Consider the following 23,064-nt stretch of genomic DNA (forward strand, 5'->3'; position numbering starts at 1 on the left):
AATTTTAATACCCAGAGTATTATATGGGGTTACTTGTCCTTCGGTTTCTTTCCAAAAACGCACAACTAATAAAAAATTAAATTAAAATTAAAGAGAAAGATAAATCACAAATATCCTTTTGATACTTGATGTTTCTATTTATTTAACATCTGCTGTAACTCCTGTCGTTTGTATGTCTCTCGCCCATTTCCGTTCATTGGGTGGGCGGAACGCGTTCATTAGGTTGCCACCCATCCACTCATTCCGTCGCAGGACCTTCGCATCGTCATGCAAAATGTCCCACAAGGCAATTGCCATCGGTCGAGCCGAAGCCGAAGGATGTGTGTGCATGAGAGCGTGGCTGTGACCTGTGAAAATGCCTGTGTCAAGTTGTGAGTAATAACACGGAAATGCCAAAAGAGAAAGGACAACCGAAGCACAGCTCGTAAAATAGCCAAAAAGGAGCAGACTTTTTTGCAGAATCGATTCGTAGATACTCTATCTGGAACGGTCTGTGGTTTAGTAGCAGTTATTAATTTTGTATTTACTTGGGGAAAGCGTTTATATTTTTTAGAGTATTTATAATTATAATAATGTTTACTGTGTTAAATGGTTATTGCAGTATATTATTTGAACATTTTTATTAGGCTTTACATATAGGAATGTAAATTGTACGAAAAAGTTCGATTATATCCTTTTCCGATTATATTGGTTCGATACATTCAACAGAATATAAATTTATCGCTCATTAATCACAAAATTAAGATATCGATGTAATCATATATCGACGCTTGCATTAAATATAATTACAGTATCGATATATTGATATTTTCTTCTTAGGTTTTAAGGTAAATCCCAATTCTCTTTTAAAATTTATTCAAAAATACCTCCAATATCTTAACTTATTGGTCTTCTTGACACTACAGATCATGACCATATAGTATATTGCCACATTTTTGCTCAGTACAAGCTTCATGACATTGGTAATTACATCGCCTGGAGTTGCTCTGACAAATGTTGCAAACAAAAAAAGACATTAATTAGCCGTACGTGTCCATGCATTACTGAAGTATTTGTTGTCGCTGGCGTTGGACTCCATAATAGCTCCTCCGCTGTCCTGCCCTGCTCTGCTCCTGTGTGTCACAATGATGTGGAGAGCCAGGACCCAAGCACACATAAAGCTCCAGGATGAATGGACCTTCCATAGAAAGCACCCGCATATGTTGGATGTGTGCACATAATTACGAATGCCCTTGTTTCTTGCACAGCCAGCGAGAAAGTTAAATTGCAGAAATCGCAAAACTTTAATATATGTTATACCCAAGTTCAACTCCCTCCCATTCTGGGCGAAAGTCAAAGTAATGGCGTTGCGTAATTAACGAGACTCTGGGGAGTTTCAGTCGATGAAACATGTTAGCTAAGGATTTCAATGGAACTACAAATATCCATTACAAATTCCCATGCATTGCAATATAGATAGATGTTTTCTCGGGGAATGCTGCATATGAAAGTTGGGAAATTTTTATTAAGTAAATCGATTAAATATTGATATTAACGCTGAAGTTCGGCGGCAGAAGTCACTGTTTTCTGTCAATATTTTTCACATTTAAGTACATTAAAGTATTATTATTTTATTAATAAAGAAAGGTTCCCAAAACAAAGCTAAGCTTTAAGTCTAAAAAAAAAACATTACTTTGATGTATAACAAAAAATAGTATAAAGTTAAAAAAGTTTGATAATTAAGAGGATTAAGAAAGGTCACATAATCTCCACAACCTTTAAAATTTGGTTTGTAATTCAAAAAAAGGTATTTCAAGTTAATACAAATGGTATAAATAAGTATATCCTTATGAGTGCTTTAGTTATTTAATGATAGCATATGAAATAATTTAATGGGTGAGAATAAGAACTAATCCAACTTCTTTGTGCTTAACCCTATTATCCAACTGTATTGATATAAAAAAAAAAATAGTAATTACAATTATAATTCATTAATTTCTTGCATTAATTTCTAATTTCCTACTACAACGTTATCTTATAGTTTGTAGCATTATTGGTTCTGTTAGCACTTGTCTTGACTTTCTTTTTGTTTGGTTTGTAAGGAGCATTTCCCATTGTCAGGGCAGCCGAGTTGCGTTCCTCTGGACGAGCCAGGTCATAAGGTGTCCTCACAATCTCTGGAAGGTGGGCATAGTACACGATCCTCTCATTCCGTACCGGTGGAGGAGCCAGGTCGGGTAGCTTGGCAGACTCATATTTGCTATTCCTATACGAATCAGGCAATGCCATGGGATCATCTATATATGCACGTCGTGATTTCACATAATCCCGGGCTGCAGGTGTGTCCAAATATCGATCGGGATACATAACATACGGATCCGGATATTGTGGAACTCGGGGACTATAGCTGTCATAGGGATCAAAGCGGGAACGATGCATATACATATCCTCAAAGTATTGCGGATAAGAGCGATGGTATTGCTCATCGAATCTATAATATATATATATATTTTATAAGGATTAGGATTAGTTTCTGGGGAATCTATAGATTCTCCCTGTAAGGTTCTCCCTTGCTTACCTATCATAGCGACGTATATAGGGATCATATGATCTGGAGGGATACATGGGCTTGTCGGAGTATACCCCATACCAGGAAACTGGTTTGTGTGCATTTCCATTCACCGGTCGATTCAGGGATGCCAAATTGCCTTCACCATGAATTTTGAGAGCCGATGTGGCTGCTCCTAGCTCATTATCCGGACCATAGGAATCACCTGTGCTGCGTCTTGGACCCAAGTAATACTCATAGTCCGAGTAACCACCGAGTGCCTTTTGGAACTTTAACAGTTGTGGCTTACTCGGATCCAATTGAGACCCTGCGGTTGCCACATCCTCAGCTCCTAGGTTGGGACTTCGATCCATATCCTCGAAGCTAGGATCGGCAGATGTGAAGGCCACCAGCAGTAGAATCAGCAGCATCATCACTGTGTCTGTGAACTTGTCCTTGGACATGGTGACAGGTGAATTTTGGAACGCAGTAGAACCGATTCCGTCGGAGCACCAGGTGGAACTGGCTCACTAATCGCTGCAAAACGATGTCCACAGGTTGGGCCTTTGAGGGCACAATGAAGCGGCGACATGGTGAGTTGAACTCTAAAGGCCCCATTGTGCTGGACGCTTTGTTGACCATTCCATTGGAGCAGTCAACCGCAAGAATGGGCTCCCCAACTTCATCTCTGCACGGGAATAAATTGAAATAGTTTAGAATTGATTTTAATAAAATATTATAGGGAAATCTTAATGGTAAAGTTTAGGGAAATATTACATTAAATTAAAGGCTATATACTATACCTTTGGGACTGGAAAAGTGAATGATTCAAGAGGAGTATTATGACCCACTTCAACGGCTGGTCAAATATACCCCCCTTTTTTTCTGAGTAGACTGAATGCAGTCCAGAATCTAATTTGGGTGTGTCATGCTGCTCCAGTATGGCGGATCTGCATCTGGTTGACATTTCACACTTCGCTGACCAATATCGCTCTCGACAACGATTTCCCATTGCACATTGTTGTTTTGTTGGGAAAGTCGGATGCATAAAGTACGTACACCTCTCCACGGATGGTTGGGGGTCTGTAAAAATTGTTTCAAACCAAAACTATCAAATGAACTACAACTTGTATATGTATATATAAGATAAGCCTGCAGTTAAAAAATTTAATTAAATTTTATTTTATATATTTATTTACATTTGCATTAAATTGAATTTTCTATAATTAAATATTTATTCTATTTATAATACACAGTCAAAAATATATTAAAGGTATAATCTTAATGAATACATTTTTTTATATATATTTTTATTCAAATTTTTTAATTTAAAAAAGAAATCAAATTATTGCACAGCATTTAAATAAAATTTCGTTATATTTATGGGCTTCCAAAATGTTTATTGCTCTTTAAAATAATCCAATGCATTAAATTTATTAATTTTATTTCTAATTTTTAAATATTGTATTTATAAATTTTAAGTTAATTTTTATATCCCTGCAGGGTATTCTAATTTTAGTCAAAAACTTAACACGCTGTGAAATACTCATTTCCGACCCTATAAATCATATATATTCTTGATCAGCATCAAAAACTGAATCGATCTAGCTATGTTTGGGTGAACCAAAATTTTACTTAATTTTTTTTAAAATTTTTTAAGGGGTTACATCCTTAAAATTTTCAAAAATTCAAGAAAATTTTAAGTTTTTTAAAATTTCAAATTGAGTTTGCAGATTTATAAACCTTATAAAAACTAGCACAGAACAGCTTTCCTAATTTAAATTAATTAATTTTTGGCTAAGTTGTGGTTAATTTAAGATAAGGCTTCTGATCCAAATTTTAGGGTATACGAGGCTTCTGATACTACGCAATTAGCTTCCTCTCTCGTGATGTATTTTCAAATATTTTCTTAAAAACCTATTTTGTATATTTGTGAGAAACTTCTTTGTTTTTCTGGATTACGAAACAACTTCTCTTCTTTTTTTATAACCAAGCAAGAGTGTATTCATTTCAAAAAATATAATAACAAATCAGTAAATTTTAGCAAAATTTGAATAGACAAGTTTCCCACCACACTTTCAAATCACAACTAATGATTTATTTCCCAAGTTCTTCACCTTGTACCATTTCCCGGAAACCTTTTTTGGTATATTTTTCAGTATATTTTTATACCCTTGCACAGAGTATTACGGCTTTGAAGGAAATATTGCAAATTTATTTTTATATACCATTAATAGTTTATTTTAAATTCGCATCTGATGAGTTAATCTAGCTTGGTATGTTTGTGTTTCATCCCCTATATCTTTTGCTGGTAATATTCCATAGCAATTAATGTGTGTTCTTATAAGGGCATACTAACTTCGACTTCGACAAAGTCTGGTGAAAACCAGACGGTAGAAAACCGTACGAACCAATCTGGTATATTGGAGTGATGAAGCTACGGTCACACAGCTGACTCCGATTCGATCCAATTGTAAACAGGCTTTTCTGGTGAAGGCTTAATGCACTTTGTACCCGCGATACGGCACTGCACCGAACGGCGCTAATCTTTGCGAGCTGTAAGACCATCCCATCTGATAATCCAGAAGATTCTCTACTCTCCAAGACCTGTGGTAAGTGGTGGAAGTGCAACTCCACCGATCTCTACACTGGAAGATAGTTTTATATCTCTGTGCAAATGCTATCGTGCCACCCCACGAACTGAACCATGAACCGTGGACTTGGACCAAGTCAGTGGTCTCTTCGGGATCCTCTCACTCTCTCAATCGTTCTCCAACTCACTTGCACACTTGCGCAGAGCGATAAGGCCTATCTGGGACGAGATTGCACTGGGATTTCAGCGATATCTAGGCCTTAGCTGACCTGCCATTGATTTGCTTTACTCATTCCTCAGCTGAGAGCGGTGACGAGTTGATCAAAGCAAAACTATGTCCTCATCCGATGGAAAACTGCGCTACGATGGCCGCGTGGCTGTGGTGACTGGAGCCGGCGCAGGCCTAGGCCGTGAGTACGCATTGCTGCTGGCCAAGCGCGGTGCCAAGGTGGTGGTCAACGATCTGGGCGGCACCCATTCCGGCGAGGGAGCTTCGCAGCGTGCCGCTGATATTGTCGTCGAGGAGATTCGTCGGGCTGGTGGTGAGGCGGTGGCCGATTACAACTCGGTTATTGATGGGGCGAAGGTCATTGAGACCGCCGTGAAGGCCTTTGGACGCGTCGATATCCTGGTGAACAACGCTGGCATTCTGCGTGACAAGAGTCTGGCCAAGACCAGCGAACAGGACTGGAATCTGGTTCACGATGTCCATCTGAAGGGCAGCTTTAAGTGCACCCAGGCAGCGTTCCCACACATGAAGAGCCAGAACTATGGACGCATTATCATGACGTCCTCGAACTCTGGCATCTACGGCAACTTTGGACAGGCCAATTACTCGGCGGCCAAGATGGGTCTGGTCGGTCTGGCCAACACGGTGGCCATTGAGGGTGCCCGCAACAATGTCCTGTGCAACGTCATCATTCCCACAGCCGCCAGCCGCATGACCGAGGGCATCTTGCCCGATATCCTCTTCAATGAGCTGAAGCCGAAGCTGATTGCCCCGGTGGTGGCCTACCTGTGCCACGAATCCTGCGAGGATAATGGTGAGAAGTACAGCTAAATCTTGCTAATCTCTTGAAGATTGTGCTCCATATTTCGCACTTTAAGCTTTAAAGTATAAACCCATTGCGTTTTCCGGTCTTCTGCAAAGATTAGCATAGCTTTTGCTTATTCTGATACCGCCGCTGCTTATCGTGGTGCGATTAGAGTCCACCACCAACTATAGAATGTACTTTGAGAGACCCCAATTAATAGCGCTCTTTAACCCATAGGTAGTTACATCGAAAGCGCTGCCGGCTGGGCCACCAAGGTGCACACCGTGCGCGGCAAGGGTGCCGTGCTGCGTCCATCCATTAATGATGCAGTCACCCCGGAATACGTTAAGAACGTATGGTCACAGGTGACGGATATGTCCAAGGCCAAGCATTTGGAAGCCATCGGCCAGGCATCCGGTACTCTGCTGGAAGTGCTCGAGAAGCTAAAGGCTGGCGGCGGTGAGGCTGTGGAGGACACCTTTGAGTTCGACAGCAAGGAGCTTATCACCTATGCGTTGGGCATCGGTGCTTCAGTGAATAACGCCCAGGATATGCGTTTCTTGTATGAGAACGATGGCGACTTCGCTGCCATTCCCTCGTTCTTTGTGCTGCCCGGCCTCCTGCTGGCCATGTCCACTGACAAGCTGATAAGCAAGGCTCTGCCCGGCAAGCAGGTGGACTTCTCCAACATTTTGCATGGTGAGCAGTACCTGGAGATCGTTGATGATCTGCCCACCAGCGGCACACTGGTAACCAGTGGCCAGGTGTTTGATGTAATGGACAAGGGTTCCGGTGCTGTGGTCGTGACCAACACTGAGTCCTTTGACGAAAGCGGACGCCTGCTGGTACGCAACCAGAGCAGCACCTTTGTTGTCGGTGCGGGAAAATTCGGTGGCAAGAAGGAGCCAATTGCTGGTGTTGTTCCGGTGCTGCCGCCTCCTAAGCGTCAACCGGATGCATCTACTCAATATGCGACCAGTGAGAATCAGGCAGCGCTCTACCGCTTGTCCGGTGATCGCAATCCCCTACACATTGATCCCCAGATGGCCCTGCTGGCCGGCTTCAAGACCCCCATTCTGCACGGTCTCTGCACTTTGGGCTTCTCAGTTCGCGCGGTTCTCGCCCGGTATGCCGACAATAATCCGGCACTTTTCAAGGCAATCAAAGTACGCTTCTCTGGTCCCGTCATTCCGGGCCAGAGCCTACGCGTGGATATGTGGCAGGAGGGAGCACGCATCTACTTCCGCACTGTGGTGGTAGAGACCGGCAAGGAGGTCATTTCGGGGGCCTATGTTGATCTTAAGAGCAGCAGCAAGGCGAAGCTATAAATTTGACGATGAACGCCAAATGGCGTTGTAAAAATATGTATACATTCTGTGGTGGTAGAAGTATTTCGCATGTCAACTGTTTTTTGTAACCTGCAAATAAAGTAGACTGTTTTCTTTTTTTTTACATATGTATTTCGAGTTTCCAGATTTGATGTTGGAAACCCATGCTTTGAGCATGGTTCAAAATCAGAAAAAAACACTGGTTGTGGTTTATGTTTTTGTGAAATTTATAAGTCTTAGGGATATTAGGTAAATAATAATAATTGTATAAATTAGTTTCAATAACAAAAATTAATAATATAAATCATTTTTAATGACTAAGTTAATGCTGGACGAACAGAACAGGGTGCGGAAGAGCGGTCTCGCGCTCCCCCCAGGCTGTTCCTCAATCGATTTCCTTGATAGTTTATGTTTTATGTTCTTTAAAATTCCGTAGTTTTGGCAGCTTAGAGCGACAACAAATGAGGCAAACTCCCCCACACAACACTGTGTTCATAGCAGGTTTTTAGGAAGCTGGTGGTTTTTCTTCTCCTGAGCCTGAGCCTGAGCCGGATGCTCCGCTGTCCGTCGTACCCTTCCAGAGCTGACAACCTGACGACAATTTTACAACTGATGCAGGATGCCATTGGGACGCTTAGAAAACAATATTGTTTTGCAGTTGTGTCAATGTGGAACCAAAATGGATGCTTTCAGGCAGATTCTTGATTTGGAGCAGCCATCGTTGGCATTCGGCGCACTTCCTCTGGCGGTCCTCGCGTGTCACATCAACGCCCAAGCCATTGGATGCCCAGGAGTCGAGATTCTCCTGGATGATGGGCAAGAAGTTCGACAGAATAATACGAAGTGTATCGCAGGCACGTGTAAAGTGGCTGAAAAAAATTTCGAATTAATTTAAGGGCTTGTCTTGTTTTTCATCCTACTCACAACTTGTGTTGACTCTGCAGCAGCTCGTATAGCTCTGGCAATACAAACATGCAGAAATCCAAATTCCACGATGACCTAAAAGATAATATTATCGTATTATTACCAAGGGAATTATATAAAGCTTGTGAGATCTTACGGCTTTTCTAGTATGGCTCCGAGCAAGTCTATAAAAATAGATCTGCCGCAGTTCTTCGCCTGCCTCAGGGCGCCTAGGACATCATGCGACCTAAGGGGGTTTTTAAATTTGATTCAAAACGTCTTCCTTATATTCCTTTTGCTCCTTATACTCACCGCGTGGCGTTACGCAGCAAATCCAGGCTAGACTGGCGGTTGCTTAGCTCCTTAAGCACAGCCTCATGTGGTCGCGAGAGAACATCAAAATCGTAATGATGATCATCTGCAGTAATTCGATTGTTCAGTGGCTGCTAAAAAATAGGAAATATTTCACAATAAGGCAAAATACACAGGAAATGAAGTGAACAATGTGCTTACATGAGCATTGTGAGACTTCTCCTGAGCCTTGGACTGCTGCTGCTGCGACGAACGCATATCCAGAGTGGTGCGGGAACGCATCGGTGGCTTTGTTATGATCTCCACACTGATGTTCTTTTGCTGCTGCTGGCTGTTCTCTTTGTAGAACTGGCTTTGCCCGGCAGCACCCATCGGCCGCTTGTTCTTATTGACCACATTCGAGGAGGATGACTTTTTCAGTACCATATTGTCGTCCAGCTTGTGCAGTTCCATGGAGCTGACGGAGGAGACCTGGCTGAGCTTACTGGAAGTTTGCTTCGTGCTGGCCATGCTGCCCGTTGTCCGCTTGTGCAGGCTGGTCATCGTGGTCTTTTTGATCGACTTGGATGAGGCATTAATGGTGGAGGACGCTGCCACAGCTGACGTGCTCTTGTAGGGATTGGCCATGTAGTTGAGGTTCTGATTGACGGGGAAATCCTCGGCCATCTCGTAGTTGTCGTAATTAGTGAGTATCGGCGGATTGCTGTCATTCAAAGGCTGTACACCCCCCTCTGCATCAGAGTCCTCGTCCTTCCCCAGCGAGTATATATTGTAGTTGTGAAGCGAACTCGGTCCGTTCATTGACTGTAGGCGTAGGTGACTTTGGCTATCTATGCCATAGTTGGCACCATAGTTGGCCTCAATGTTGTTATATGAGAGACTGTCGGCTCCACGCGAGTACTTGCCCTGCCTCAGCGATGCCTCGCCATGACCATACAAACCGCCGTGATATGCCAGGTCTGCCCCCGATGAGGAGGAGGAGCCTGGCATGACCGGTAGCTGGGCAGGCGGCAGTGAGGACATTGGCGATGTCTCTGCAGATTCTAGCACAGCCTCATTCACAACCTCCAGACTCAAGTTGGGCGACGACAGTTCACTCTTATTGTCCTCGTGCTCCTCTCGCACTTGGGCTGGCTTGGAGCCGCCCAGCGACAGTCGGAACTTTTGATTGCCACGCGTGAAGCTCTTCCGATTGGTCGAGTTGTGCTTGAAATTGGGCAGAGCATTGGCCGGCTGATAGAATGGTATCACACGGTCCAGGCTGATGGTGTTGATAGAAACGGTGTCATCCTCATGACAACCGCAGATCTGCACAAGATCGAAAAATTAGACCTTTTTTTTTAAAGAAAATCAAGGAAACCCCCTACTTACCAGCTTATTCTTGATCACTTTCATGTCGCCCAACGAGGACCAGGTACTCTTGATATGATCAAGCTCACGATCTGGCTCCCAGCCAATGACAGAAATGCCAGATGCACTCCCCACAAAGAGGCACTCGCCATTTTCACTAAAGTCAAAGGCAACGAACTCTCAGGTTATTACAAATGAAGGAAATATAATGTATATATAGCGATTTACCTGAACGTAATACATTTTATGGTTTGGCCATAAAAGTGTGTGGTCTGCGACACAAGCTGCTGCTGCTCCAGATCGTAGATAGACACGGTTCCATCCACACGGCCGGCGGCTAACAGGAACTCAAACGGATGGAACTGTATGCAGGTGATGGCTGTTACCGGCGGCTCAGCTATAAACTCCATAATCTGTTTGCTCTTCCGTATGTCCCAGATGATAATGGAGCCCTCCAGGCCAGCGGAGGCAATCCATAGTCCGTCTGGAGAGAATTTCACAGAGTTGACATGTGACATGTGTCCCCGACAAATCCGAATGCATTTGTTTTCATTCTGCACGTCCCACAATCTAAAATATAGAGGTATTTGTTTATAGTTACTTGAATGTGAAAGAGTGCTTCCCGGCAACTAGTGGCGTCTCTCTCTAAACCATGGCTATAGAAAGGACCCAGCTGAGTTAAACCTTAGTTGAGTGTCTGATTCACTCACCTCACGGTGGTGTCATTGCTACCGGATACCACATACTCCCCAGAGGGATTAAAGTCCAGAGTACGAACACTCTTCATGTGACCATTAAGCGTAGAGTATATTTTCTGCGCATTCAAATCCCATCGCCGGATAATTCCTATATCATCGGCAGAGTACACAAAGTTATCCTTGTAGGCGAAACGGACGCAGTCAATGGAGCGATTGTGGCCGGTCAGGGACTAAAGGGAAAACAGAAAGCATAAAATGAGCAGTAATTTAGAGCAAGTAACTTGAGGTCTACATACCATAAAGCATTCATTTTGTCCAATAGCCCAAAGATTGACATTGCGATCCTCTCCACCGGTGACCAGCACTCCACCCGTCTCGCCCAGATCCAGGCTAGTGACTCTGCTGTCGTGCGCCTTAATGTCATCTGGAAAAGGATGGAAAGAGTTTAAGTGGGAGGTAATTTTAGTTAAAAGCTTAAAATCGAGTGAAGGAGTCATTTCCGACCCTATAAATCATATATATTCTTGATCAGCATCAAAAGCCGAATCGATCTAGACATTTTATAAGACAAAAAAAATTTGTTTAATTTTTTCAAAATTTTATAAGAGGTTATATCGTTAAAATTAAAAAAAAAAATGATAAAAAATTAATTTTTTTTAACATTTTAATTGAGTATGCAGATTTTTTAAGCTTGTAAAAACTAACATTGGAACGCTTTCCGAATTAAAATTAAAGCTTTTTTGGCTGAGTTATGCGTTTTGTAAACTTTGATTGATCAAGAAAATTGTCATATAGAAATAACGAAGTTAGTTTTCTTTCTTCTTTTTCGAATAAATGTATAAAAGCTTTAAATTAGATCTGTCTTGCTTGAATCATCAGGAAACCGGAACAATTGATTGTCATTTTGGTCACGACAAAGACGAGCACGATGTGAGAAGCCTTCCTTTACTAATAAAACATGTTTAATGGAAATGTGGTGTTGCTGGGACTTATGCCAAGCCTATTTTAGCTCATAGTGACTATTATTACCTCGTGGAGAAGTTTTTTTTTTGTTTAATTTCATGGGGGTAGACTTTATATTGGGACTAATACTGGTACTAAAACTTTGATTCACTTCTGTGAACAATAAGTTATAGATCTGCACATCTGTTACAAGAATAGAGACTAATATCGGATAATTTCAGAAATTTCCCTTTTCTAAGTCTAACTAACTAACTAACTTATCATTTGCTAACTTATTTAGTCAGCACTCAAATTTATATTGTTTCTAAGTACTTAAACAAACATTTTGAAATAGTTTCGCTTTCCTCAAGTATTTTGATTACCAGATTCTTGGATTTAAGTGAAACAAAACCCTAATACATATGTTACATATGTCCACATAGGTAAATATATACATTGTACTTTGTTTATAATTCAACATAAAAGAAAATGGGGACAAACTGTGATTGAATATCGCCAACTGTGTACGGTGATTTTCTGTGCCTGGATATTACCTATTGGATTACCTTACTGCTAAAATGAGGCAGGTGGCAGGCAAACCAGATCCCCATTATTTCCAATAAGTAAATACGAGCAAAGCTGTGAACACACATATTGCACCATTAGAATAGATATCAAATTCGTCACCTATGCAAAACTGGCTGTCGAGCGGCGATATTACAAGATAAATTGTGTTTGTAGTAGAGTAACTACCGTAAAAACAAAGCCTGCAGGTTGTGGGGCTAATACATAGGTAATTTCCTATTGGTATCTCAGTCTCAATGCATTCGGTGGACCAAAGTTGGTCTTAAGAGCGGCTGCTAGAGTCTTTTAAGGTGCAGAAGGTGCAACAACAATTGTCTGCCGTATGTCTGTGTATGTGTGATGTGCGACACGACACGACACACACTCACGTCCGCCTCCCAGGTCGTAGGTGTGTTTGTATAAGTTCGTGTTCGTGTTGTTCCCACAACGGTACTTTCAACCATTGCGCTTTACTTACAGATCTTGTTTATTAAATTCCTTGGCAGGGCCATCTTCACACAACTTGGTGTTATATAAATAGGGTAAAGCCGACGAAAAGCCTTTTGCAGGCCAGTTTTGTAAATAAATCTCACTTATTCGTAGCAGGTGTGAGGAGTAATAGTCTGTGGATCAGCTGTCTTGTTTTTTTAGCTGACGGCCTCAACATCAAAGCTCCTTCTTTTCTTGCAAACAAATACGAAACGAACATAAACGCGAGGACACCGGGACATTTAAACCATTATACGTTGCTACCACCGCGATCTCATCGTAACAAAACAAATAATGCAACTGGAAAATCGGCCAATTCTTGTGGACAAAAACAAATGCACATTATAATTATAGCGACGACGAGGGATGCAACAGCTATCGATGACCATCGATGGCAGCCAGGGCTGCGTGCAACAGGTTCGCGATTAATCGGTTTAGTGCTGGGCAAGAAATATAATTATTTATGTTTTTTTAATATATAACAGTCGTCCGATCCGTTCCGTTCCGATTATATACTAGTGAGAGTATATAAAATACTAATTGCAAATATTCATTCAGACAGCTTTAAAACTGAGAAATTTAGATAGATAAAGTTCAGCTGTGTATTCATACAAAAAAACAATGTCTATATTATTTTTTATTTATTTAAACTTAATTTTTTTTTAACAATTATTTTATTTATTATTTTGATATATTAGATTTAAACTAATTAACTAAGAAAACAATTATCTACCCATAAAATATCGATAAATTCTCTCATATCAAAGTTCTCAACCGCAAGCATACCCATTTTCTGTCTTATTTAGTGCGTAATGCGAATTTTTTCGGTATATTTGAACGGTCCAGCCGCGGTCACACTACGCCGAGGCATCAATCGCAAATTTTGTTTTTAATTATTTCCAAAGGGCAATCGGCTGAAGGTGCGGGAACAAAAGCTTCTGACTCCGCTTCTGATCGCGAGACGGAAACGCAGCTGATCCTGCCGCCCCACTCGCTATCCTTGCCGTGTGTGTGCGGGTGTCGAGTGCTTTCGCTGCGCCAGTGTGTGTGTGCGCCTGTGTTTTTGTCCGCCTGAGTGAGTGCTGTGTGTGTGTGTGCTTGTGTGTGGCTGCAAGCGAGTGTTGCTGTGCGTACGTGTGTGTGTGTGTGTGTTTGGGGGATCTCGGCGAGAGCAATTCCCCAAAAGTCGCTCTTTTCACACTTGGTAAACAAAAACAAAACAATTGGATGTGACCTGGTCCACATCCGTGCCAAGCACCACCATTACTCCCCCAAGAAGCAACCGAAGCAGCCGCAACAGCAACACCAGCAGCAGCAGCCAGCGAAGCAACATGTCCTCGTCGACGTCAGAGCGCAAGCGCTACCACAAGGACAACGCGCCCACCGACGACATCCTCACGCTGATCAATCTGGTGCGCCAGAATCCGGCCCTGTACAACTACAAGCTGCAGCCCAACCAGCGACGCCGATCGGACGTCCTTAATGGCTGGCAGGAGGTGGCCCAGCAGATAGGCAGTGAGTATTAGGATCCTTTCAAGTGGAGTTCATGGAGTTTGGTCTCAAGGCAGTTTCCATTGGACATTCCACGTAATCTGGCCCATAAACGGGGTTTAATGCCAGTGCATCGACCATTCAAATTTCTCAGAATTGGTTTGCGGAAAAACATGGCCTAGTTTTAGGCGTATCGGGTTTATTCCAGGGAAACCAATCTCTAAATATTTATCCCTTTAACGAAGAATCTATTAAATTAACAAAGAACCCTTTCCAGACAAATACACGGTCCAGGAAGTGCGCCGCAAGTGGAAGAACCTGCGTGACACGTACCACCAGTACCGCCTGCGTACACCCAAGTGCATCGAGGGACGTCTCTCTAAGTGGCGATACGCCAAAGAGTTGGATTTCCTATCGACGGTGTACCAGCCCAAGTTGAAGTCGCATCGTACCACCCAGAGCAGTGGATATGAGACGGGCAACGGCAGTGGTGACGGTGGCGGAGGAGGAGGAGGAGGCGGCGGCGGAGGAGGAGTGGGCAGTAACGCCTCCAATAACAGTCTGCCCATTGGGGCTATGTTGCATCTAAAACAGCACGATGAGGACGATGACGATGACGAAGTGGTGGACGATGATGGTCAATCGGACCATGATACAGCCACATTGTCCTCGCATCATGGCGCCTCACAGATCACCCTGGTTAGCGACGAGGCGGAGACCTTCATCCTGACCGCCTACGAGGAGGGTGTGGCGGATGATACTGTCTCGCAGCATCATCACCATCACCACCATCATGGCCACCACCACCAGCAGCATCATCACCACCAGCAGCACCATCATCATCATCATCACCATCAGTCGCAGCACGACGGCAGCATCTCCAGCATCGAGCTCTCGCAAATCGCCCACGATGACGACGTGGTCGATGATGTGGACGACGAGGACGATGTTGTCGATCACGATGGCCATGTAGTGGACATTGTCAAGCATGAACTGGACGAGGACGGAGCCACCGGTGCGGAGGTGGACTACGAGGAGGTCTGCCTGTACGAGGAGGCCAGTGGCGCTCATGTCGACTGCGAAATGGGCGTCGGTGATGGCGTAGACGGTGGCAGCGACGTGACCCATGGCAAGAGCTTCCACTACATCGATGCCCATGACTTTTGCATAGCGGACATTGAGCCACAACCGGTGCGCTCCAGCCAGCATCAGTTCCAGAGCACCACGGCCTCCGCATCCAATAGTGTTCTTGCCGGCGGCTCCTTGGTTGATGGCAAGCTTAAGAATCTCACGCTGGTCACCACCACGGCGGCAGGCGTAGGCGGCAACGGCGGCGGCGGCAGTGCAGCCTCAAATCGTCACGATTCCACGTCCGTGTCGGCCCAGCAGATTTCACTGGTGGATGTTACCGAGGCGACCAGCACCAGTGTCACCATTTCCAGCACGCCGGCAGTCTCGCTGAATGCGGCCACTGTGACCACAACGCCGGCAGCAGCCCTGTGCAACACCACATCCTTCACATCCACGCCAACGGCCACGATCCTGCAGCTGCCGTCGCTGAGCTGCGGCTCTGCGAACAGTAATGGCAATACCACCCCGTTGGCCGTCAGCGCGGCGAGCAGCAGCACCACCACTCTCGTCAAGGAGGAGGATAACCTGCAGCATCAGCAGGCCCAGCAGGTGGCCCAGGCGCTGGCCAAGCGCGACGAACTGGATCTGTTCTTTGATTTCCTCAAGAAGAAGATTCAGTGTTTTAGCAAGACACAGATAACGCACATCCAGATGGAGTTCCTCAACTGTGTCTGCCGGCAGGAGTCGGCCGATCAGGATGGCAAGGATTAGAGAGCCAGCCGGAAGTGCCCTAGCTCCCGATTCCTTGTGCCCGATCCCGGTTACCCGCCCGTAATCCCGGATTCCAGCGTAGTTGCTTAGTTTTTTTTGCGTGTATAGGATTATAGGACTCGTACCGTTTACCAGTTTCGCAAGAACGCGTTCTTCACTTAGCTTTACCCCCTCCGGCCCCCAGGAAATCCCACCCCGAATCCATGCCCACAGCCCGCACCAAGGCCTCAAAACCCTTCATCCAAATTGCGTATACATATATATACATGCATATATATGTAAAAAATTATAGATATACACATAACCCAGAGTTATAAACAATTGTAATTGATAGTAAGTAAAATAAATCGATTCTCGAAAGTGATGTGAACAGGTTGTGCTTAGTGGATACCCGGAAAAATGCCCTGGACGAGGCAGCTTGAGTTACCCCGAAGCCAAACAGTGGACAGTGGAGACTTTCCAGTTCTTCGGAGAAGTTAACTGAGGAATCTGGATCTATGCTTTCCTTGTAACTTGGACATGAACTAAATTGTTGGAAGAATGGTGAACATCCACATGGTCATCAACAAGAACCATGAGCTGTGAGCGTCTGGACCAGGACTGAGGCTTGAGTACGCCCTGACTAAGATCCGTAGGACTGCCTGTGACCTGTTGATCCTTGAGAGCATCACCAGAGACACATTGTGATGCGCCTGGACTCCCAGAAGCACATCGAAATCTCCCCAAGCTTGTCCCCTTCGTGACAAAAGGTAGGACACAGCAGTGGTGCTGCCGAAAAGAAGCAAGATTTAACTGACGGTTAACGAGAATATGTAGTTGTATATAAAAACTTAATGTTTGTATAAACGTGACAATAACTTTTCTTGAAGAGTGACCTCCTGATTATCCTGGCTTCTTTAGGTGTCTTCTTCCCAAAGGTAGACACACACACATTCGAACTGTCTTGAAATTAGTCTGTAATTCAATTTGCATTTGTGATTTTCCGCGTGGGGATTTATTTGGCGCGGCGGCAGTCGTCCGAGGTCCGATGGCGGATAAAACAAACTTAAACGCAACACTTAGGCTAGTTAGGCTTGAAGGTTAGCTCGTAAAATATACACATACAGGTCTCTTGCAGGGATCACGCTGCCGGCGCAGTGATGCCCTGCGAGGTCGTCCCTGTCGTCTCGCCTCGCTGCAATCGGGCAATATGCTCCGAATTGAAGTAGATGACGGTGATGGTGATATCGTCACGATACAAACGCACCACATCCTTGGGCAGCGACAAATAGTACGAGATCTTCGAGTGCTCGATGCCATAGTCCGTGGCACCCAAAGCATTTCGGATGAGATGCGTGGCCGCATTCTGGTCAACGGGCTTGCGGGTTAGCCCAGCTCTGCGGAGAGAAAACACAACCATTTGTTACATTTATCGAATGATATATGTATGTATAGAATATACTGACTTTCGCTCGGCCAATTGATTGGAGATTTGCTGCAGTGTTATATCGCCCTCGGGCAGGCGCATAGGTTCAAGGATCTTCTTCGAATTGATGTGTTCACCGACGAGGCTGACCACCTCGCTGGGTGAGAGGAAGTCCCAAAGGCCATCGCTGGCTATGACTAGAAACTTGTCGTTGGGGCCCAGCTCGTGCTGCTGGACATCGGGGCGGGCGGTCAGGTACGGGGGCGTATAATAATTGGGTGCCATTGTGTGTTCTCCAAACATGGGCACCACCTTCTCATGCATGATGTCCACAGACCATTTGTAGCGGAAGTCGCCAAAGGCCCGCAGGGGCGCAAGTTGACTCAGCAGTCTGCCATTCCGGATCACCGTCTCCCGCTCATCCTTGGGATGCTCGGCGAGAATGCGACGCACCTCGGTCATATTGTCTGCATTGTGCTCGGTGTTCAGCTTCTTTGGCTGCCACTGCTGCGTCTGCGGATCCAGGACACCGAGCACAGCGCCGCAGTCTCCAGTGCTGGCCACGTGCAGCTGTAATCCCTCCAGATGAACCAGGCAGGCAACGGCTCCTTAAATGGTAAAGAGCTAAGTGAAAACTATAAAGTGAAAAAAAACGATAGACTCTTTACCTGATAGAGCCACGCTCATCGTGCGCACATCGGTGTGGGCCAGCGCCTCCTCGGACAGGCCCTCGTCTAGCTGGAGGAAGGCATTCACCAGCTCACTGGCCACATCCCGCTGCGGCGTCTCGCTCAGCTGCTTAATGTACTTCTGGAAGCTGGCCTCATAAATGGGCTTGATCTCGCTGACAAAGTCCACATTATCGTTGTGGCATTTGAGGAAAGACTGGCTGCTGCAGCCCTCCTTCATCTGTGCCCTGAGCACTTGACGCGGCAGCGTGGCTGCAGATACATATCGGAGCAGGCGCTTGGATACCACCTGGCCGCAGGAAGCTCCGGCATGGCCATCGAAAATGCCACAAATGAAGCCGTTGCGATGCAGCAGGCTGGCCTCAGTGCGTGAGTCCTCACACGGTGAATTCGATCCCAGCTGGTTGGTCTCATAGCTACGAATGATCCCCTCCACGGGGAAATTGTACACGAACTCGTTCTCCCTCAGAACTAGGTTAACCTGCGGGGAAGGAAACAATAGATTAGACTGTGATCATGATTCAGGAGACGATTTTGAAAAGGATTTAAAACCGAACGGTTCAGTTATTTAAATCTAAGCAAAGGAAACATGAAGCTTTTGAAGACAATAGATTAAATATTGTTTAATGATTTAATTAGAAACTTGTGCATTTCCCTGGATAATTAATATGCAGGGTCAAAAGTAAATACAATTCCCGAATTTTACATAACAAAATAAGCTGGGAACTGCATTTGATATTTGGGAAACATACAAGTAAAGGCATATAAATAAAGATATATGTATGCCTGATGTTTTTCTTTTAATTATACATATAAATTCTGACACATACAAAATAAACAGGAGATATAACAAGGTACCAGGGACCAGGGTCTCTCCGGCTCCCCCCCCCCCAGTACTTACATCGTACGGACTCAGCTGCGGCAATTGCGGCAGCAGGCGCAGTGCGTTCAGGCTGAACTCCCGGACATTGGCGCGCACGTAGCTGGCGGCGTCGTTCAGCACAAACTTGAACATCTATGCGGCTATATAGCGATATCTCCTATATGCGCACCGCCTGCAGCTATAATTAACGGTAATAATATTTGTTCCGTAACCTTGCGCGCACGTTGGAAAACCGGCGGAGAGGGAGACAGAGATTTACGGTACGATGCGGAACGGGAGTCGGGCGGAGGAGGTGGAGAGTCAGATCGGAATGGGATTCCGATAACTGGGATTGACTAGCTTGATTTGACTAGCTGCCCCGCCGGCTGCTGGATGTTGTAGGGCGAGTATATATCGAAGCTGCTACCGATAGGCCGGCGTTAAGTCTGAACATTTGTGTGCGGGAAAAACGAACAATTTCGACGGAAAACAAACGTAAAATAATACGTACATATATATCTACAATCAAACAGCTGTCAGACTGACAGTTGGCCAGTGTTGCCAGATCTGGGCGGCCACCCGATTTAGCTTTTTCAAGCCAAATCTAGCCAATTTCAAATGAAACAATCATATATAATTAAGATGTGTTTTAAGTTCAATTAAATTAAATTAATATGAAGTGACTGCGTTAAAATGTTCAGCTGAGATCACAATTAAGTTTACGGTTATTTTAAATGAAACATGAAAGTTTTTTTTACCTCTAACGATAATTTGAGGTCTTCTTGAGGACTTAAGATGTATAACAAGTATTTTCCGATTCGCCAATGAATCTTAACTAAGTAAAAATAAAATATTGATATTTTTAATATTAATTTAACCCAATGCTTGATAAAAATTCTATATATTTCAACTTGACAAACATTTTTATTAAGAATACAATTTAAAACGCATAATGATTATTATTTTTATTTAATAAACACTAATATAATGTGCATGCACATTCCTTATTTATGTGAATGCTATGTTATTACTATTTTTTTTATTCAAACATTTATTTATCTAAAATATTAAAAGCAACATTCAAACAATTTCACCACATTATTTTAATAATGTAACCAAATTCTTACACTTTGATAAATTATTAATGGAACTTCGATTAATTAATTAATTAATTAATTAATGGTTATTACCATGTTTAATCCTCTTAAATTTAACTGTTTTTAGATGTTTTTAAATAGATTCTAGCTTTTTAAAATATCTTTGATAGTTATATCTATCGATAGTTACCCATTGTCTGGCAGCACTGTCTTTATCACACACACTCACACAGTCGCAGGTTTTCGCATTAGAAAAAAAACACAAAACAAAACAAAAGGCTGCAGTTGAATTCCCTGATATTTTACTTCCGATTAATAATACACCAGCATCGCGGAGCCCGGAATACAAATATTAAAGGATCCGGAAATCCGACAAAAGGAAAGACTCGCAGCCTGGCAGCAACGAGTCGGCCGACACACAGCGGACGGAACAATTTGCGTCTCAATCCGCATCCGTCGAGGCGTAGGAGAACTCCTGGTTTATTGAAACACCTGCCCCAGCTTCCGCAGCCCGGCCGCAATCATGGTGGAGCCAATTTTCGAGTACCAATTTCGGATGATCCTCATCGGCGACAGCACCGTGGGCAAGAGTTCGCTGCTCACGTTTTTCACAGACGGCAAGTTTGCCGAGGTGCGTATGCGTTGCGTCCCACTGTAACATTGTGGGTCAAGTGCGATCTCCGCCGATCGGCGGTCAGTTCAGTTAATGCTTCGATTACATAATTAAGTAACAACAAAGAATAGACAAAGGAAAGGGAGTAGTCGTCAAGATGCTGCTGCCTTAGTCACCTTGTGTGTGCGTGTGTGAGTGTGTGTGTTTGCGCTGCGCCTGATAATGCAGGCGCACAGCCAATAACAACAACCATACAAGGCTGTACAAGGAACAGGGTTGCCACATCGAAAGAGCGCGCAATTTGAAATGTCTTTTTAGATAGTGAATAGGATATTGTAAAAATTGTAATCATGATTGTTTAGTAGTTTCTTCTACTGTGGGAGCCATATAACAAGGCAATCAATGTTGTAATGCCTATACATGCTATTGCAGCTCTCCGATCCTACAGTCGGAGTGGACTTTTTCGCCCGCCTCATCGAGATGAAGGATGGTACACAAATCAAACTACAGCTATGGGACACCGCCGGCCAGGAGCGTTTCCGATCGATCACCAAGTCCTATTACCGCAACTCAGTGGGTGTTCTGTTGGTGTACGACATATCCAATCATGCCAGCTTCGAGCACGTACCTCTATGGATGATGGAAGCGCAGCGTCACATTGAGCCCCATCGACCCGTATTTGCGCTGGTTGGCTGCAAACTGGATCTGATTAATGCTGGAGGCCATCGTGAGGTGACCACAGAGGAGGCACAGAAGTTTGCCAAGCAGTATGGCCTGCATTTCGTTGAGACATCGGCCAGAACGGGCGCAAATGTGGAGGAGGCCTTCCGCATGGTCACCCAGGAGGTGTACGCCCGCATCCGGTCTGGCGAGTATAAGGCCGAGGATGGCTGGGATGGCATTAAATCGGGCTTCGCGAGGCCAAACAGTCTGGACTTTAATCTTGTGGTCGCGGAGCCCGAGAACTCGTCCTGTTGTTGATTACCCCTGCCCCTGTCAATGTGGCTGTCCCAGTCCCCGTCTTTGTCCCGCCATTCTTTTACCCGACTGTGTTTACGTCTACTTGTGTACATTTATATGTATCTAATCCGTAAGCCCAGGTCCAGGCCCATCCCCTTACCCACTTTGTTGACTCTTATAATCTTGTTTAATGGCCTAGTTTAGCTGCAAAACCAAAACATTTATAAAGTACTCTTAGTTTCGCTCCTAAGTTAATGTTAATTAGATGACTCATGGGAATTGGTTAATTACACCTTTGTTCCAAAATTGGTTTAAATAATTTTTTTGTTTTCGTTAGGTTTTTTTTTACCCTTTTGATTGGCAGCAAGCCACACAAGAGATACGTAGTTTCCGAATTGCTGTGCTCCCAACTCATTCAACGCATAACTACATATACAAAAAATACGATCGGAAAACCTATACTAATACTTGAACTTGAAATATAAACGTTTTTATTAATACGAAAGCTTGCGGTGTTATGTTAGTTAAACCAGTTAAAAAGTTCGTCTCTGTATTTGCAATATGGTAAGTATAGTAATCTAATCACAGCAATCAGATAATAATGCACTTTACTATTTTACGCAATTGTTGATGCATTTCCAGAGCAATAATTTTTTACTTTTCTAAAAATTATATTTCGTATTTACTGTTAATTTTAAGTTAAGTTAAGAATATCTTCATACCCTTGAAGGGTATTTAAATTTCAGTCAGAAGTTTGCAACGCAGTGAAGGAGGCACCTATGACCATATAAAGTATGTATATATATTCTTGATCAGCATTAACAGCCGATCTAGCCATGTCTGTCTTTCCGTTTCTACGCAACCTAGTCTCTCAATTTTCAAGCAATCTGAAAGAAACTTTGTATTTAGTCTTCTATATACTCTAACTCATATATATGTCGGAACGGGCCGGATCGGACAACTATATCATATGGCTGCCGAAGAAATGATCGGAAAATTGTTAAAAAAAAATTAAAACTTTTTCAGTTTTCAACAGATTTTCATCAATTTTCAGATATAGCTTTTTTATATTATTCTACAATTTTGTGCCAAATATTATGTAAATCAGACGATTATATTATATAGGCGCCATACAAACGATCGTTTGATGTAGAGGAAAAATGCAAATCTGTGAATGTATTACTTCATTGTTTTTTAACATAAGTATATATAATTTGATTCCTATTGATTTCTAGGCATCGAAGTTCTATCTGCAAGGGTAAATAAACTTCGGCATGCCGTAGATAGCTTCCTTTTTTGATTTTTTGTAAACTAACTGAAAATATTTTTGAAATTTAACCAATTTTATATATTCTAATAATTTTG

The 23,064-nt window shown here is 43.6% G+C and overlaps 6 protein-coding genes across 7 annotated transcripts; 3 read left to right on the top strand and 3 right to left on the bottom strand.

The window, feature by feature from the left end:
- Positions 1 to 2,001: 2,001 nt before the first annotated feature.
- LOC110184597 (uncharacterized) lies at positions 2,002 to 2,991 on the bottom strand. Its single transcript, XM_020953188.2, has 2 exons — positions 2,558 to 2,991; positions 2,002 to 2,470 (listed from the first exon to the last, which is right to left on the bottom strand). The coding sequence occupies exons 1-2, from the start codon at positions 2,989 to 2,991 to the stop codon at positions 2,002 to 2,004; spliced, it is 903 nt and encodes a 300-aa protein (XP_020808847.2).
- A 1,884-nt stretch (positions 2,992 to 4,875) lies between these two features.
- Mfe2 (peroxisomal Multifunctional enzyme type 2) lies at positions 4,876 to 7,610 on the top strand. Its single transcript, XM_020953171.2, has 3 exons — positions 4,876 to 5,139; positions 5,421 to 6,163; positions 6,392 to 7,610. Exons 2-3 carry the CDS (start codon positions 5,455 to 5,457, stop codon positions 7,480 to 7,482), a joined length of 1,800 nt encoding a protein of 599 aa, XP_020808830.2. The 5' UTR covers positions 4,876 to 5,139; positions 5,421 to 5,454; the 3' UTR covers positions 7,483 to 7,610.
- An 81-nt stretch (positions 7,611 to 7,691) lies between these two features.
- Positions 7,692 to 13,110, bottom strand: kat80 (katanin p80). Of its 2 annotated transcripts, none has more exons than XM_086839055.1 (10): positions 12,730 to 13,110; positions 11,042 to 11,169; positions 10,758 to 10,975; positions 10,276 to 10,617; positions 10,069 to 10,204; positions 8,899 to 10,005; positions 8,698 to 8,828; positions 8,543 to 8,632; positions 8,407 to 8,481; positions 7,692 to 8,351 (listed from the first exon to the last, which is right to left on the bottom strand). In XM_086839055.1, the coding sequence occupies exons 1-10, from the start codon at positions 12,761 to 12,763 to the stop codon at positions 8,117 to 8,119; spliced, it is 2,496 nt and encodes an 831-aa protein (XP_086695181.1). In that variant the 5' UTR covers positions 12,764 to 13,110; the 3' UTR covers positions 7,692 to 8,116. The 2 variants fall into 2 exon arrangements, with proteins under 2 accessions (XP_086695181.1, XP_020808829.2); XM_020953170.2 differs by having other exon boundaries at positions 8,698 to 8,831.
- On the top strand, positions 12,858 to 16,437 carry LOC110184586 (uncharacterized). The gene is made up of 2 exons (XM_020953172.2): positions 12,858 to 14,255; positions 14,509 to 16,437. Exons 1-2 carry the CDS (start codon positions 14,072 to 14,074, stop codon positions 16,071 to 16,073), a joined length of 1,749 nt encoding a protein of 582 aa, XP_020808831.2. The 5' UTR covers positions 12,858 to 14,071; the 3' UTR covers positions 16,074 to 16,437.
- Positions 16,438 to 17,038: 601 nt separating this feature from the next.
- Positions 17,039 to 20,319, bottom strand: Pdp (pyruvate dehydrogenase [acetyl-transferring]-phosphatase 1-like protein, mitochondrial). The gene is made up of 4 exons (XM_020953179.2): positions 19,069 to 20,319; positions 18,147 to 18,648; positions 17,519 to 18,086; positions 17,039 to 17,449 (listed from the first exon to the last, which is right to left on the bottom strand). Exons 1-4 carry the CDS (start codon positions 19,180 to 19,182, stop codon positions 17,194 to 17,196), a joined length of 1,440 nt encoding a protein of 479 aa, XP_020808838.2. The 5' UTR covers positions 19,183 to 20,319; the 3' UTR covers positions 17,039 to 17,193.
- On the top strand, positions 20,286 to 22,204 carry Rab39 (RAS oncogene family member Rab39). Its single transcript, XM_020953182.2, has 2 exons — positions 20,286 to 20,757; positions 21,172 to 22,204. Exons 1-2 carry the CDS (start codon positions 20,650 to 20,652, stop codon positions 21,718 to 21,720), a joined length of 657 nt encoding a protein of 218 aa, XP_020808841.1. The 5' UTR covers positions 20,286 to 20,649; the 3' UTR covers positions 21,721 to 22,204.
- The last annotated feature ends 860 nt before the right edge of the window (positions 22,205 to 23,064 follow it).

This window comes from Drosophila serrata, unplaced genomic scaffold, assembly GCF_035046125.1.
Source record: "Drosophila serrata isolate PLE 108 unplaced genomic scaffold, ASM3504612v1 contig_362, whole genome shotgun sequence".
NCBI classification, from domain to species: Eukaryota; Metazoa; Arthropoda; class Insecta; order Diptera; family Drosophilidae; genus Drosophila; species Drosophila serrata.

Bases quoted from the DNA above. Each gene is read 5' to 3' on its own strand.
- LOC110184597 (XM_020953188.2), bottom strand. From the start codon at position 2,991: ATGTCCAAGGACAAGTTCACAGACACAGTGATGATGCTGCTGATTCTA. The intron at 2,471-2,557 runs GTAAGCAAGGGA...TATATATTATAG, and splicing joins TATATACGTCGCTATGATAG to ATTCGATGAGCAATACCATC.
- Mfe2 (XM_020953171.2), top strand. From the start codon at position 5,455: ATGTCCTCATCCGATGGAAAACTGCGCTACGATGGCCGCGTGGCTGTG. The intron at 6,164-6,391 runs GTGAGAAGTACA...TTTAACCCATAG, and splicing joins CGAATCCTGCGAGGATAATG to GTAGTTACATCGAAAGCGCT.
- kat80 (XM_020953170.2), bottom strand. From the start codon at position 12,763: ATGGCCCTGCCAAGGAATTTAATAAACAAGATCT. The intron at 10,205-10,275 runs GTAAATCGCTAT...CTTTGACTTTAG, and splicing joins ATAAAATGTATTACGTTCAG to TGAAAATGGCGAGTGCCTCT. The intron at 8,482-8,542 runs GTAAGATCTCAC...ATTATCTTTTAG, and splicing joins GGAGCCATACTAGAAAAGCC to GTCATCGTGGAATTTGGATT.
- LOC110184586 (XM_020953172.2), top strand. From the start codon at position 14,072: ATGTCCTCGTCGACGTCAGAGCGCAAGCGCTACCACAAGGACAACGCG. The intron at 14,256-14,508 runs GTGAGTATTAGG...AACCCTTTCCAG, and splicing joins GGTGGCCCAGCAGATAGGCA to ACAAATACACGGTCCAGGAA.
- Pdp (XM_020953179.2), bottom strand. From the start codon at position 19,182: ATGTTCAAGTTTGTGCTGAACGACGCCGCCAGCTACGTGCGCGCCAAT. The intron at 18,649-19,068 runs GTAAGTACTGGG...CCTTCCCCGCAG, and splicing joins CGCAGCTGAGTCCGTACGAT to GTTAACCTAGTTCTGAGGGA. The intron at 17,450-17,518 runs GTCAGTATATTC...TTCTCTCCGCAG, and splicing joins AATCAATTGGCCGAGCGAAA to AGCTGGGCTAACCCGCAAGC.
- Rab39 (XM_020953182.2), top strand. From the start codon at position 20,650: ATGGTGGAGCCAATTTTCGAGTACCAATTTCGGATGATCCTCATCGGC. The intron at 20,758-21,171 runs GTGCGTATGCGT...ATGCTATTGCAG, and splicing joins CAGACGGCAAGTTTGCCGAG to CTCTCCGATCCTACAGTCGG.